Raw genomic sequence first — 15,164 nt, 5'->3', positions numbered from 1 at the left:
CCTGCTAAGTAATATCATATATACTACGAAAAATCTGAGCTGTAAATACATAGCCATTGATGCCTGTACATGTAGAGTAGCATGAACAGTCCACGACAATATCGTCACATTCCTCCATTGCAGCAGATGAGAGGTGATAGTTTGCTTGTGCCTATTATTGTGGGCATTGTCGTTTTGCCATATCTATATGTTGAATTACGGCTCTTTTCAAGACATTCTCATGAGAAGTGGCTTTGGCACTGCCCAGCCAATGTATAATCCTATCCGATTCTATCACAAACTCGTGGTACGGCGCCATCGCAACACACAAGGTATGATAGTTCACTCTTCTAAGCGTTGTTTACTGTGTTTTTTTTTCGTTTAAATTAAGACGTTATCTGAGGCCATCCACGACCTTCTCGAGGAAAGTGGCTTTGGCACTGCCCAGCTGATGTATAATCCTATCCGATTCTATCACGAACTCGCGGTACGGCGCCATCGCAACACACAAGGTATGATAGTTCACTCTTCTAAGTGTTGTTTCCTGTGTTTTTTTTCGTTTAAATTAAGACATTATCCGAGGCCATCCATGACCTTCTCGAGGAAAGTGGCTTTGGCACTGCCCAGCCATTGTATAATCCTATTCGATTCTATCACGAACTCGTGGTACGGCGCCATCGCAACACACAAGGTATGATAGTTCACTCTTCTAAGCGTTGTTTCCTGTGTTTTTTTTCCGTTTAAATTAAGATGTTATCCGAGGCCATCCACGACCTTCTCGAGGAAAGTGGCTTTGGCACTGCCCAGCCATTGTATAATCCTATTCGATTCTATCACAAACTCGTGGTACGGGCGCCGTCACAACAAACAAGGTATGATAGTTCACTTTTCTCAAAGTTGCTAACTATTCTTGTTCTTCCAATACAACAGGCAAGAGGATTCGCATCAGGACGAGTGGTAGCTAGCTCCTGGACGCACAGAACTGCCTTGCCTTGTTGATTTGCGTCCAGGCAAGTCGTACTAGTAGTACCAGTGGCTATCAAAGAATCTAGATTCTACAAAACGGTGTCCGAGTGAGTCACGGTCGTCCTACCAACAATCGATTAGTATCAATCATCAACTTCGAGCCGGTCACCTGCTTGCACATGATAAAGATGGGCGCGTCGGACATATTGACTCCAACGTTAACGATTTTAGCAATAGTTACTTAGTATGTCGTGGCATGTTGAAACAACGTTGCAAGTCATGATGCACTGTCCTGAACAACCTGAGGGCCTGACAGCTCAGAATGAAAGGATACTAGACGCAATGATGATTAATCAGCACAGGAAGAAAGTAGGGTGAAAATAAGGGTCGAACGGTAATACCAACTGAACTATTTAGAAAGACAGATGCTCATCTTCCTCAAACTCAACATCGTCAGTCTCCCAGTCTGAATCATCCGGATAGTTGTCGCCCAACTGCTCATCGTCATCGTACTCGATCACGTCCTCGTGATCTCCTTCGTCATCAGCTTCATCTCTACCATCAACCTCGCAGGAATGAATACTTTCCTGGTCCCGGTCCCTGTCTTCATCTTCCTCTGAGTCTGGGTTATCAATGAGATCCAAATTGGCACAATCTCTCGCCATCTCACGCACGACCTTGGGATGCCCAATTCCGTAGTGCGTGTAACGTACGAACATATCACGATCAACGAATCTAAGTTATCCTCAATTTGAGTACGGATGGTGAAACACATGAATACACTTACATGCCGACGTAGTAAGCTTCCCAGTCATCTACTACATCATTGCACTGACGTGCAAATGTCTCTCCATGGCGAAGGGAGGTGGTACCACGCCCGGAATTAAATGCCGGAATTAAATGCGCACTTCGTATCACCTGGCTAGGATCCAGAAACCCGAACGCATCACGATCAGCCTCTTCCACGAATGCTACCTTCGGAAGTCGAGCGCAGTTCATCCCTGACTGGTGAACCAATGGCCAATATGGCGCCTCCAATTTTTTCCCATAGGGAAAGTTCATGATACAACCAATAATCACATGTCCGCCTCACAAGGCATTGCCAGATTGGTACTGTAGTTTCAGTTTACGCTTTATGCAGAATGTGCCAGAAAATGTGTGGTTATTGAGGATACACGTCTCGGAAACACAAGATGCACGAACTGGTAGGTACTTAATAGTGATGATACAGTAGTGGGCAGCAGGATCGTATTCATACTACGATAACAAAAGCGGACTAAGCTCAGTTGGATACAAGGATGGGATGAGCAAACGAAAGAACACGAGAAACAATTCAGAACAGTGCGTAACGAAACATCTTTCTTCAATCACTCCTACATTAAGTACTCCATACCATGGGCGGTACGTATTCCGGCATCAGACGGCTTGCGCTCTTGACTCTCTGTGCCCAAGCTTCTTCCTCGCGCTTCAGGAGCATTAGAAGGTGAGTGTACTGTCGCACTCAATACCGTGACGCAAGGTAGCTTGAATACACCATATCGATACTGAATTTCGTGAACAAGCTATCTTGCTCGTCATCTTCGACGTCTATTCCGTCGAGCGTCATCTTGCACTAATTTAGTGCTCGCGGTAAGATAAAAAAATGAAAAGATATTCATACCACGTATGACTGCTTCTCTCGTCTGAGCTCATCAGCTTGTATGTTCGGAAAATTCGAAGGCAATTCGATTGGGCCTCTCCAGACACTGTCGACAGAATAGGATGATAACGTAGGCGACGATGGCACCGGCGGGGATGACGATGATGATGACAATGGCATTCTGACGAAGTTCCTCGTGTAAGTTGAAAGTGTAGGACTTAATGCGGTACATATTTAATCCGATATTTGATCGGAGCAGAATTCGGCATTTCAAAATGCCGATACCGACGAACATCATGTGACAAGTACTTAGTCCACGCATTTTTGGCAAAATGTTCATTACTCCAAATTGCACAAATAAATAAAATCAATTCTTTGACAGTTCGACAGTGTGACATCGAAAGTACAACATCTGCTAGTTTTTCTTTCGAAAATCAATGTATTGAGTCCAGCAGAGAGTTACCGCACAGAAAAGTGTATCTTCTCTAGAGTTTGCACACTTTGTCATTATCCATTCTCCACCTGGCAGATCTATGGCCTCCTCGACTGAATGGGTGTGTCCCTCAAATTTCTGGTGGGGTGTGATCGCTGGTCCAGGCTCCTTCCTTCTAACGATAATAGAGTCCCCGCTAACCTTTCATGTTTACAACCTTGCCCAAGGTTGTTGTTGTCCAGATGCCGACACCCTCACATGTCATTGTACAAGTAAGTATCATCTATACTTGGTATCAACACTCATTTTTACAATTCGTACATCAGGCATATCTACACATTCAACTTGGAATCAAAGCCTAGGGTGGCGCATGTCACGAAGAAGCCACTGACCATCTCACCCTGTTGAGGCATACGAGCCGTCCATGTACCATCCTGAGGACACGTCAGCTAAAGACTAGCGGAGAAGAAAGTTGGAGCTTAAGTAATGTGGTGAGTAGTTCAAGTATATAGATAACTGCCGGAATTTTTCGAAAATAATTAGACCGCTCTGAACACCCTATTCATGTAATGCTCATAATCCTGAAAGGTTATGAGCCCTGCTTAATCATATAACAAACCTCAAAAAGAACAATCAATTTACGCTACGCAAATACATACATATCTATAATCAAAATGACTGACCCAAATGCCAATCCTAATGTCCAGACATCTCAGTCTTCCCAGACTTCCCCACATATGAACTTAGGATCAGTCTCATCCTATAGAATGGGAGAGCTTAAAGATGACAACTGGATGATGTGGAAGGAGAAGATTGAAATGGTCCTCTGAGTCCACAAAGTCCATGGTCATAAAGATGGGACCTGTAAAAGACCCACAGATCCTAATGAGAAAAAACAGTGGGAGAAAGATGACCAAATTGCTTGGACCATCATCCTTATCAATTTGAAGGATGAACAAGTAGTTCATGTGTCACGAGCGAAGACAGTCAAAGAAGCATGGGATAATCTGAAGATGATTCATGAGACAAGAGTCAGTCGAGTGCGCTAATTGCGAAACACACCTTCTATTCATTGCAAGCCGATGAAGGCTGCAATATAAAGATACACGTCACCGAGATGATGAACAAACACAATCAGCTCAACATCATGGGATGCGAGATACCTGATGCGGAGTTCAAAGCACTTCTTGTGATGTCGTTGCTGAAGTCTTGGGAGTCATGGACTGTGTCCTACTTAGGCACACATGCCGATAAGGGCAAGTCACAAAAAATTGCAGGCTATACATCCCAGGAACTTATCTCAATCATCATTGATGAATCCAACCATCGCAAGAGCCATGATACCCAAGAAAAGGGGTATTATGCCAAAGCTGAAAAAGGGGGCAAAAAGCGAAAGGTTGAAAAGAAAGATGAAGGTCCAAAGAACTGAGTGAAGTGTAACATCTGTGGACAGTAATAATCATCCTACAGATAAGTGCTGGTTCAAGAACATGCCAAAATGTAGCTCCTGCAGGAAGTTCAGGCACGAAACCAAGGACTGCTGGGGAAAAGATGGTCCAGGTCCATCTTTGAAGAAGTATAAAGGAAAAGAGCGTGCAAACATGGCACACGACGAGCAGGATGATGAACCTATGGACGAGGACAAAGCATTTGTAGTCTCCAAGAATGTATCCATGAATGAAGGCTCTGACAAGCATGTTTCCTTTTGCTCTAGGCCAGTGGGTAGCCAGCTTGGCAACCTACATCTCATATAACGAACAAAAGAACTGCCTTCACTGAGTACACTCCATTACAAAAAGAAATTAGCGGAACAGGAAAAGTACCAGTTGAAGCAATAGGACGTGGAACAGTTGAGATCACGACAAAAGTCGGAAACAAAGCTGTTCATATATTGTTGAGAGATGTTTTACATGTACCAACAGCAGGAAATAACCTACTCTCTATAAGTCGGCTCGACAAACAAGGTGGAAGAGCTATAATCAGAAAAGGGCAAATTAGTTTGCTCGATGAAAAACACTGTACTATAGCCACCAGTCGACAAGAGAATAGACTGTACTTCTTGGACATGTTTTCCAAGAACTACAATGAACAAATAAATACAGCTAAAGACAAAACAACATGGGAGCAATGGCACATCAGATATGGCCATATAGGCATAACGGGACTCAAACACTTACTCAAAGATGAACTAGTTGATGGTCTTGAAGTTGATGAAAACTTGCCAATACCAGAGTGTGAGGCTTGTATACAAGCAAAACATTCGAGACAACCATTCCCCAAGGAATCTGGAAATAGATCAGTGGTTCCAGGAGAGATAACACACACTGACGTGTGGGGACCATCACAAACCACTGCAATAACAGGGGTTATATATTATATCACGTTCATTGATGACTGTACATGAAGGTGCACAGTCAAATTCACGAAAACAAAAGATGAGGCCAGCTCGAAGGTTCAGGAATATATTTCCTATATAGAAAGACAATGGGAAACAATCCCGAAAAGAATCAGAGCAGACAATGGCAAAGAGTATGTCAATAATACTTTACTCAGATGGTGCCACCAGACAGGAATTATAGTTGAATTCACAGCACCATATTCCCCCGAATGAAATGGTGTAGCCAAGCGATTCAATAGAACACTCGTAGAACTAACATGTGCAATGTTATTAGCATGAAATTTGCCAAAAACATTATGGCCTGAGGCAGTGACTCACTCTGCATATCTCTGAAATCAAGCACATACATGTGCTCTACAGGGAACTACCCCAGATGAAAAATGGTCGGGGAAATGTCCAAACATATCACATCTACAAGAATTTGGAATATCAGTATGGGTCCTTTGAGAAGGAGAAAACATCTCCAAACTCGAACCAAAATCAGAAGAACACATATTTGTGGGCTTTTTAGATGGGCCAAAGGCAATCAAGTACTATGACAGAAACACACACTGAATAAAAGTATCAAGAAACTATCAGTTCTTCATGCCTAATGTACAGCATGAGGGAGAGAAGGATAGAGTACAAGACCCGCTGCACATTAATGCAGCATCCGCAATGAAAGACGTAGACAATCTAACGTCAAAGAAAGAAATTAGCGGAAAAAGAAAGAGAGAAAATGATGTACCTGATGAGCCAAGAAGAAGCAGCAGACAAAAGGTCAAACATGATTATCAGATATTAAATGATCCAACAATAGAGCTAGAAGATATACCAGCTAAATTAGCAGCCCTCGCAGAAGAAGATCAAGACGAGAAAGAGCTGATATACTCACCAGCAGAAGTGGTGTATGCTGCTTTTAACAAGACTGGTGTCGCACCAGAAGATCCGAAGTCCTTAAAAGAAGCAAAGGAATGTTCCAAGTGGCCAGAATGGGAGAAAGCCGTTCATGCCGAACTAGACCAATTATAAGAAAAAGGCATGTGGAAACTTGTCGATCCCCCAAAGGGACGGGTTCCAGTAGCCAACAAGTGGGTTCTAGTACGAAAATTTGACAAAGAAGGAAGATTAGTAAAATATAAGGCGCGACTTGTAGCAAAAGGGTACTCCCAAATTCCTGGTATGGATTACATGGACACATTTTCTCCAGTGGTCCGACTCGAGACAATACGAGCAGTTTTAGCACTAGCTGTATCTCAGAACTGGGAGATTCAACAAATGGACGTAAAGGGTGCTTACCTCAATGGAATCCTTAAGGAAGAAGTGTACATGAAACAGCCTGAAGGGTTCGAAGATGAAACCAAAAGGCTGTGCCTAGTGTTTTAAAGTCCGGTCCAGTCCAGTTTTTTTGGCCATTTTTGGCACAACCGGACCTGGACCAGTCCTAATTTTAACTGTAGTTCCAAAAGACTGGACCGAACTCTGAAAAACCGGTTGCCTTCAGTTGCTGGACCACACTGCAGTAGGTTGCAACCGGTCTTTCAAAAACCAGTCCAGGACTGGTTGTAACTGGTCTAGACTTCATCATAGTAGAGGAATGTGCTCTACATGTTGTTATATTTGAATGATTCTGTAAGACACTACCAACTAATCAGTACTTTGCATCTCCCCACTGCCTCGATCTTCTCTTCAGCCTGACCATGAAGTCAACTTGTGTGTGACGACCCACGGAAAAGGTTATTGCAATGGCATCTGCCAAAGCCAAGCACTCATAGCCTTCAAAGACGAAGCAAGTGTCACCAAAAGGGAAGAATCGCAAATGGAAAGCTGTATTGAGCAACAGCGAATCAGAAACCAGCGAGAGTGAGACTGAACCAAAACGTACTTCGAAAAAGAAACCTCCAGCTCCTTCAAAATCTAAGCATGCACGTCGAAACACGATTGATGAGGTTGTCCACGAGAGCGAGGCCAGTGAAGAAGAAGAAATTGAGCCCTTTGTTGAGGATGCTGAAGATGAAGAGGTAATTGCGACTTGTTTCATTGTCATCTGTATTGGACGTCAGCTCAACATCACCGGATAGCAGGAGAGCAATGGCTTACAGGAACAGCACCACACTCCTCTACCCGATGTGCTGAAAACGAACAAACAGAGTACAACTGATTTACTCACTGTGTTCTCAGATCGTTGTACGGTGAAGTTTTGCCAGACTAATGGAAATGTAGAAACATCGAAGGGGCGCTGGTGCAATGTATGCAAGTCAGTAGATCAGATTGAATACTAATATTGAGTACTTACATTGCGCCTGTAGAGATGATAAGGATTTTGTCGCAAAGCATGGAAAACGCAAGGCATTCCACGTCGGAAGTAATTCTTTGTGTCAGCAACACATCCGAAGTCATTATGAGGTATAAAAGAGTAAATGTAAAGAACTGGGCCTGAAGGAAAATCACCATGTGATACCGCGTGATATAGTGAAGCTGCAAGCGAATAGGAAGAAACAAGCAAAGGACATCCAACAAGATCTAGGCCAGATGTTCCAGAAGTCGCAAAACAAAGAGTACTCAAGGGAGGATGTGCTACGCACAGTTGCTGAATTTGTGGTCTGCAACGATCAGGTGAGTGATGATATCGATGATCCATGAGATTCGGAAAATTCTGAAACAATGTTGTCATGCAGAGCCTTGTAGTGGCCGACAAACCTGCATTTGAAAATTGTTTGGTGGCAATGTGGCCAAATGCTATACTGGCAGACATACCTTCAACTCATGATGTGTCAGCTTACATCCACAAGGCATTCATTGAATTCATCAAGGGTCTCAAGGTCCAAATGCAGGTGAGTACTAGTACTGCTCCATATTCCTCTGATATATCTTACAAAATATTTACAGGCTACTACAACCGGCCTTATTTCAACGACTACAGACTTGTGGTCTGTTGATCAGACGAAGGCCGCATTTCTAGGCTTAACGGCTCACTGGATCGAGGCTAATGCCTCCAGTATATGGACACTTTTTTCACAGGTCACCGCTTTCAGAGGTATATCTGGAGCGCATAGTGGGCACAACCTTGCACGCTATCTTTTTAGATTGTATGAGCGTGCAGGAATTACCAATGGGCAATCAAGCAAGGTATGTCTACCATCCACGTCTCAATTTCTGTGTGCTGAGTTCTACAATAGCTTTTCTGTATTACTGCCGACAATACTAGCAACAACGACACCACTTGCGACATCATCAAGTCACTGCTTCACCGCCGCCACATATACAACTTCAATGCCACTCGACAGTGTCTTCCTTGTCTTGCCCACATGGTCAGCCTCGCCGTCACTGACATTATGTCGGTTATCACACACATCGCCAACATTGAGACCACAACCGCAATATGGGAGTTTGACCCATTGCTCCCTAATAACCACGTTCTCAGAGACTCACTTGATGTTGTAGCTGCGGTGCGTACACTTGCCATTAAGGTACATTTTCACTGCTGCCCATAAGTTCTATCATCTAACATATCTTTACAGATTCAGTCCTCAGGTCAACGTATCGAGTACTTTGAGACCTTGCAAGTCAAGTGTGGGATCCCAATACCACTGAAAATTCCCCTACACAGTAATGTACACTGGGGAATGGCTCATGGGATGCTCGGATGCGCCTATTGCCTACGACAGGCCATCAATCTCTTCGTCTCCTCCGCTGATGAACTTTTTGGGCCAATCACATCCATTCGATGCCATGGATGGGTCACAAAGCACATCCCATGGACTGCGTTTGCACTCAAGACATCAGACTGGGAGCGCATGAACAATACACGAATCATAATCTCAGTAAGTCATGACTAGTCTCTCATCGGCAATTTTGACTGACATTTTTAGGATGCTAATGATATTCAACAATACTTCTCCTCCGAACAACAACCAACACTATGGCGTGCAATATTTGCTATGGAGGAGCTACAGACAGCTTGGGAATTGAAGAGTGAGAATTTGCAGTTCACGCTGTACAAGGAGGCTATTGAGCGGGGTCTCACGAAGATTGGAAATTATTATGGCAAATTTGACGACAAACCAGTCTACATTCTTGCGCTTGGTACGTCTATCATATTTCATTGTATTTTTGACTAATTAAATGTGCAGTACTACACCCATACTACAAACTCGCGTATATCGCTATGGCATGGGGCGGGCCTGAAGAACAGGCAAAGGAACGAGCCACCGGCAATCCAAATGCCAAGAATTGGCACGGCGAAGCACTCAAGGTAGTTGAAACAACTATGGAGGAGTATTGGACCACGCATAAAGCACTTGTAGACTCAGGATGTGCCACTGCCAACACCATTGACGACAACTCAACAGTGTCGACTGTCGAAACCATGGAGTCCGAATACGATCGCCATCGCCACATGTTAGTTCAGCAGGCGGTCCACGAGCACAACACTGGATGGGCAGCTGAGCTTCGTCGTTACCTCAAGGATATGCCAGACAATGTTAGTAAAGAGACAGACATTGTTCAGTGGTGGGCGGTGAGTCTATCTAATATGTTCCAACATACTTTTTATCTCATATCACACAGAGACATTCATCTATCTATCCTACCCTTGCAAGAATTGTGATGGACATTTGTGCCATACTGGCATCTTCAGTCCCATGTGAACGATCGTTTTCAGCGGGCGCAGAGATTGCAACAGATCGCCACTCAAAACTTGGCGCAGACAAATTCGGGCAACTCCAGATCCTCAAGCATACATGGTAAGATTCCATTGCAGATAGGGCTGCTTCCAACTCTTCCGCTACACAGGAAGTATCGCTGGAGGAATTCAAAGAGCTGCTGACCCTCGACAAGGATTTCGTTGAGTGGGATCAATCTGAGGACGAGAATCACAAGATGGTCACTACATAGTTTGCTTTCCTTACATGTCTTAGAATCAGAAGTTCATTGTATCATCGTGCAACCGGTTTCACTTGTGACCAGTCACAACCAATTTTTATTGGTCTTGAATTTCTGATCAATGTCAGGCAACCGAGACCAAAGTTTAGTAAAATATAAGGCAACCACAACCTCAGTCCGGTTGCAACCGTCAGTGGTCTGGTTCAGTTGCCAGTTTTTTTCGGTCTGACGACCAGACTTTAAAACACTAGCTGTGCCGTCTAATAAAGACACTATATGGGTTAAAACAGTCAGGACGCGAATGGAATACCAAGTTAAATAAGCAGCTTGAGGCAAAAGACTTCAAGCCGCTATACTCAGATCCATGTGCATACATTCACAAAATGAAAGGGGGAACTGAGATCATAACTGTATGGGTAGACAACTTACTAATATTCACGAGCGACAGAAAATTGATGGATGAACTGAAGCGAGAGCTTCAGAACATGTTCAAAACCACTGATCTAGGAGAGCCGCACAAAATAGTCAGGATAGAGATCATGAGAGACCGTGAAAATGGCACACTCATGATTTCTCAGACCAAATATATTGAGTCGATCCTGGCAAAACATGGACTTCTAAATACAAACTCAGTGGGAATGCCGCTCGATCCATCTATGAAACTCAAACCCATCATTCAATCAACCAACAAAGGAGACCGAAGCAACAAATATGCTTCGCTTATAGGGTCGCTAATGTATGCAGCTGTTGCGACAAGACTGGACATTGCATATGCAGTGTACAGGCTCGCGTCATATACGGCTAATCCTGACATGACACACTGGACTGCGGTGAAACAAATTTTGCATTATCTCAAAGGGACAAAGGACCTAGGTATAACTTACAAGGCAAATGTCCCGAGAGATGACAAAGAACATTTCGTCGGATATTCTGATGCAAGCTTCACCAATAATGATGATCAAACATCAGTTTCGGGATATGTCTTCTTGTCGAGTGGAGGTGCTATAACATGGGGATCCAAGAAACACCTGTGGGAGTCCTTAGCTGGAATGGGGATCACCGTCGTCGATATGGACTTCCATGCTATCATTATAGGGTCCTTACCTGAATCCTACCGACCTCTACTATCATCTATGAATGCAGCCACCAAAATAATGAAGACTCCCCTATTGCCCTATGAACTCATCATGATCATCACTAAGGAATACAAACATTGGTTACTCACTGATAGACATCCCAACAAAAGGGGAACAAACAGTGTGCTCTCTGCAAGAATGAACCTGGGGAGAAGCAGGAGCTCTCAGAGCTCAGCCTCACAGTCCAACCCCGATGCAGTCTGTATGAACTGCGACCACAAGGGTCGCTGGAAGAGTGACTGTTGGCAAAGAGGAGAAGACAAGGAGGGTCAGAGGCTAAATCAACAACAGAGACAAGGAGTGTAGTTGCTCACACTGTGAGGCTCGGAGAAATTGGCTGTGTTAGCTCCCTCTCTTGGAGTGCGTCCAGACCTCCTCTGGTGTTGCTTCAACCCTTGGCCTTCCTTATCACCTCCTGGCCTCCAACAGTCCAATTTATATTGGCCTTTTCACTCACAATTGAAGCAGGTAACGTTGGTGTTCTCTTTTCTCGTGCCTCCGGCCTTCCTACTCCTCTCAGGACCAGACTTGGCCACAAGAGCCGAATTTCCACCTTTCATGGACCCATGTTTATCCATCAACTGATGGTGCTCATATTCCTCACTGATCATGGTCATGAGTTCATTTGAGGTGAGTGGTGTCTGCGTTATTCGGGCTGCAGTGTTAATAGAGGACAGGATGGGTCTATATGACTCTGGCAAGGAGCCTAAGAGAATCATGTGAAAGTCGCGATCTTTGATGGAGGATCCCATCCCGGCCAAGGACTCGCGCAGCCTCAAGAGCTTGGCGAAATGCGCCTTGACGTTGCCACTCTCATCGCAGTGTAAGTCTTGTAGGCGTCTTCATAGGTCGACCTGGACTAATTCCTTCTTTCCTTCGTGGATAAGACATCTCGTCCCAGATACTAGACGTGCGATCCAATTTTTGGATGCACAGCAGCAGCCTATCTGTGATGGTGCTGAATATTTGTTGCCTGATGAGTGAGTCCTTTTGGTAGAACTCGTCAAGCTTTTTGTCATGCTCCTTGATCTCGGTCTGCAAAGGCGTCGAGCCATCCGGCTTTGTAATGGCCTTCGTCTTCTCATCAATCGCGAATGGGATCGGTTTTAGGGCTCTACCATCAGTATAGCACATCAGACCTCTAGCACCCAACACCGTTAATGTCCTCTCCTTATAGGTAACCCAATTTGACCTGTCTTCGGCCAACTTGGGGATGTTAAAGAGCACAGAGTTTGTACTGGGGAGCATGCTATCCATGGTAGAAGCAGGGCTCATAACCTTTAGCGATCAGAGGGACTTGAGTGGGAGCAATGAGCTAACAAAGAATATATTATCTCAGTGTCTTGGAAGAAACTTGTAGACAGTGTATGTATGTACCTAACAAAGAATATATTCTATGGGTACGTTTTAGCTCGTGTCATAAGTGAAAGTAAATGTAAGGCTTACATCTCAGTGTCTTGGAAGAAACTGAGATGTTTGGACGCAAAGACTCGTCCTTTTAACATAGGACGGAAAGAATAGGAAGAGGACTATCATATGAATGTGAAACATAAAATAAACTCAGCCGTCGACAAATGCTGTGCTCGTACCTGGTCCGACATCATTTGTCTCCCGGTGCCTTCGGTTCTTCAGACTTCAACACATGGTGCATTTGATGACTTGAATGTTGGCGATGTAGATGTTGCTTCTAATGATAGCATGATTCAAGCAGTACGAGGTGTTTGTAACTTTTTCTTTTCTTCTTTGGGCCATTGTCATTATATTTGCAAATTGCAATAAGTACAACAAACATATTGGAATGCTCAAGTTTGGAGCAGTTGTTGATTTTAATAAAACAAGGAAGTCCATTTGAAATAAGTGGGAAAAGGAGTAAAAAGGTCGAAATAAGTAAGATTAAGTAAGCCGACATTTTCCTGATGGCCTGGGCAGATATCCGGCCGGACTCGGCTGGACGGCCCCAGAAATTTGCACGTTGTAAATATAGCGGCGATTGAAACCCTGAGGCTTGCCGAGGCCGGACCTTGGTAGCATCCGCTAACATAATCATAGGAGGTAGGTCCACAGGTTTTTGATACTTAAATTGGTTCTCATATTTACCTGCGATCCTTTACTAGCCATCCTGCATTGGCCGCACTCTCACTGGTACCTCATGTGTACCTCCAACCTCATTACCAGTCACGGTAGCCTGAGGCTAACGATCCAGCGACTCGAACAGCCTGAAAGTTCAACCGCCCATCTTCGAACCGTGCTCAAACCATGCCTAGTCTGTTGTAAAAGTCGGCGTTGTGTCTTATTCACTAATCGAAGCACTCGCTTAGTAGTAGGTTTGGACTTGTGAGCCCTGTGCTTCAGATGAGGCTGCTATCATCACATCTCGATACCACTCCAAACTCAAGGCAAGTTCACAGTTTAATGACTCGGAGTACCGTAGACTTGGTGTCGCTTACGCAGAGTCCCACACATCCCTTAGGTTTTCTTACTTCATCATGCTGCGCCCACGGGCAAATTGGGGTTTGACCTGAACTCAGGAAGATGGCGTTTGAACCCCGATCACTGCCAGCCCATCGCAGATCTACCACTTCAGGGAGAAGTATGCCAGCATCTTACCGTGATCGTGACCACTTCGGCTGGACTACAGCCTGAGGTTGCTGTTCGGCACCTCAGCATCCCCGTCTGTGCCGGCCTAGACTTGTGCCTCGAGCAGGAGGCGTGAAAGAACGCTGCCAAGCTCCACCGAGCCCAGTGAGGTGAGGCTGATTCGGATCATTTTAAATTTTAAAACACAGCCGCATATCGCCTCAATGATATTCACGCCGTATTACAGAGTGTGTACTAATTCATATCATACTCAGGCTGCTACTAATGTTTAAATATCTTTCGTCCTGCAGCTTTGGAACAGTGGTCGCGCTCATCGCATATTGCGAGTACTGACCCTGGACTAGCACTACTGCCCTTAGTGAGACTGCCTTCGCCCAAAGTAGGTCTCTTCACCATCGTTAACCCATCCTTGCAACCGTGGCTCATCCAACATTTTGAACAGTGTTATCTCACCAAGGCAGTGGCGACGACGGCAGAGACCAAGACGAGTATCCAAAAGAACTCACATTCATTGAAGTCGGCATCGAACATGCGTCTCGCAGTGGCTCCAAAAAGCAACGTAGGAAACGCCAGCAATTCGTTATTGACCATGGAACGGCTTCTTTCCATCACTACATCGGGAGTGAGGATAATGGATTGCTCAACCACCCCCCATTTCCAGACCAATCATTGCAATCGCTACTGATGCCGTTGCCGTTGGTAGAGCTCTTCGCACGAACACCCCTACATTTCGAACTTCCACCACAGCCTCCTCCATCACCTCTAAGGTCTCTGCATCCGAGTTTGCTTGCCTTTGCATTGCTGGATCGAGAGGATGAGTTCGCAGCAGAGTTGGCGGAAAGGCTGGAGAGAGTTGTGGAGGAACTGAAAAATAGAGAGTGGGACTTGAACAACGCTGATATCTGGGAAGTCTGTACAAGTCTGCCTGACGAGTCCGAGTCCGACTCGGATGATTAGCGTTACCATACCCGTAGTACTACCTCCAATTCAGTTTCAGTGTCATAGAGAAGCCTTCAGCGCTCAGCGATGACTGGTACTATTTGGAGTCTTCTCTGAGCTAATCAGTGTCATAGGGAAGCCTGAGTCAGCGCTCAGTGGTGACCTGTACTATTCGGAGTCTTCTCTGAACTATCAAATTGATCAACAGCCTAT

The 15,164-nt window shown here is 44.7% G+C and overlaps 4 protein-coding genes across 4 annotated transcripts; all 4 read left to right on the top strand.

The window, feature by feature from the left end:
* Positions 1 to 568: 568 nt before the first annotated feature.
* Positions 569 to 1,323, top strand: F5891DRAFT_985293 (uncharacterized protein; the record flags this gene model as incomplete). Its single annotated transcript, XM_041377569.1, has 5 exons — positions 569 to 670; positions 730 to 851; positions 910 to 936; positions 990 to 1,052; positions 1,191 to 1,323. The coding sequence occupies 5 exons, from the start codon at positions 569 to 571 to the stop codon at positions 1,321 to 1,323; spliced, it is 447 nt and encodes a 148-aa protein (XP_041219755.1).
* Positions 1,324 to 3,691: 2,368 nt separating this feature from the next.
* Positions 3,692 to 4,446, top strand: F5891DRAFT_985292 (uncharacterized protein; the record flags this gene model as incomplete). The annotated part of the gene is made up of 3 exons (XM_041377568.1): positions 3,692 to 3,838; positions 3,917 to 4,048; positions 4,120 to 4,446. 3 exons carry the CDS (start codon positions 3,692 to 3,694, stop codon positions 4,444 to 4,446), a joined length of 606 nt encoding a protein of 201 aa, XP_041219754.1.
* Positions 4,447 to 9,032: 4,586 nt separating this feature from the next.
* On the top strand, positions 9,033 to 10,003 carry F5891DRAFT_961987 (uncharacterized protein; the record flags this gene model as incomplete). The annotated part of the gene is made up of 3 exons (XM_041375865.1): positions 9,033 to 9,218; positions 9,267 to 9,480; positions 9,528 to 10,003. 3 exons carry the CDS (start codon positions 9,033 to 9,035, stop codon positions 10,001 to 10,003), a joined length of 876 nt encoding a protein of 291 aa, XP_041219753.1.
* Positions 10,004 to 13,563: 3,560 nt separating this feature from the next.
* Positions 13,564 to 14,969, top strand: F5891DRAFT_985290 (uncharacterized protein; the record flags this gene model as incomplete). Its single annotated transcript, XM_041377567.1, has 5 exons — positions 13,564 to 13,677; positions 13,885 to 14,004; positions 14,079 to 14,161; positions 14,357 to 14,391; positions 14,455 to 14,969. The coding sequence occupies 5 exons, from the start codon at positions 13,564 to 13,566 to the stop codon at positions 14,967 to 14,969; spliced, it is 867 nt and encodes a 288-aa protein (XP_041219752.1).
* Positions 14,970 to 15,164: the final 195 nt, after the last annotated feature.

Source organism: Suillus fuscotomentosus (genome assembly GCF_016647785.1).
Source record: "Suillus fuscotomentosus strain FC203 chromosome Unknown F5891scaffold_84, whole genome shotgun sequence".
In the NCBI taxonomy this organism is placed as follows: domain Eukaryota; kingdom Fungi; phylum Basidiomycota; class Agaricomycetes; order Boletales; family Suillaceae; genus Suillus; species Suillus fuscotomentosus.
The sequence above is the reverse complement of the archived record's forward strand: the minus strand, read 5'-3'. Positions and strand labels throughout refer to the sequence as shown.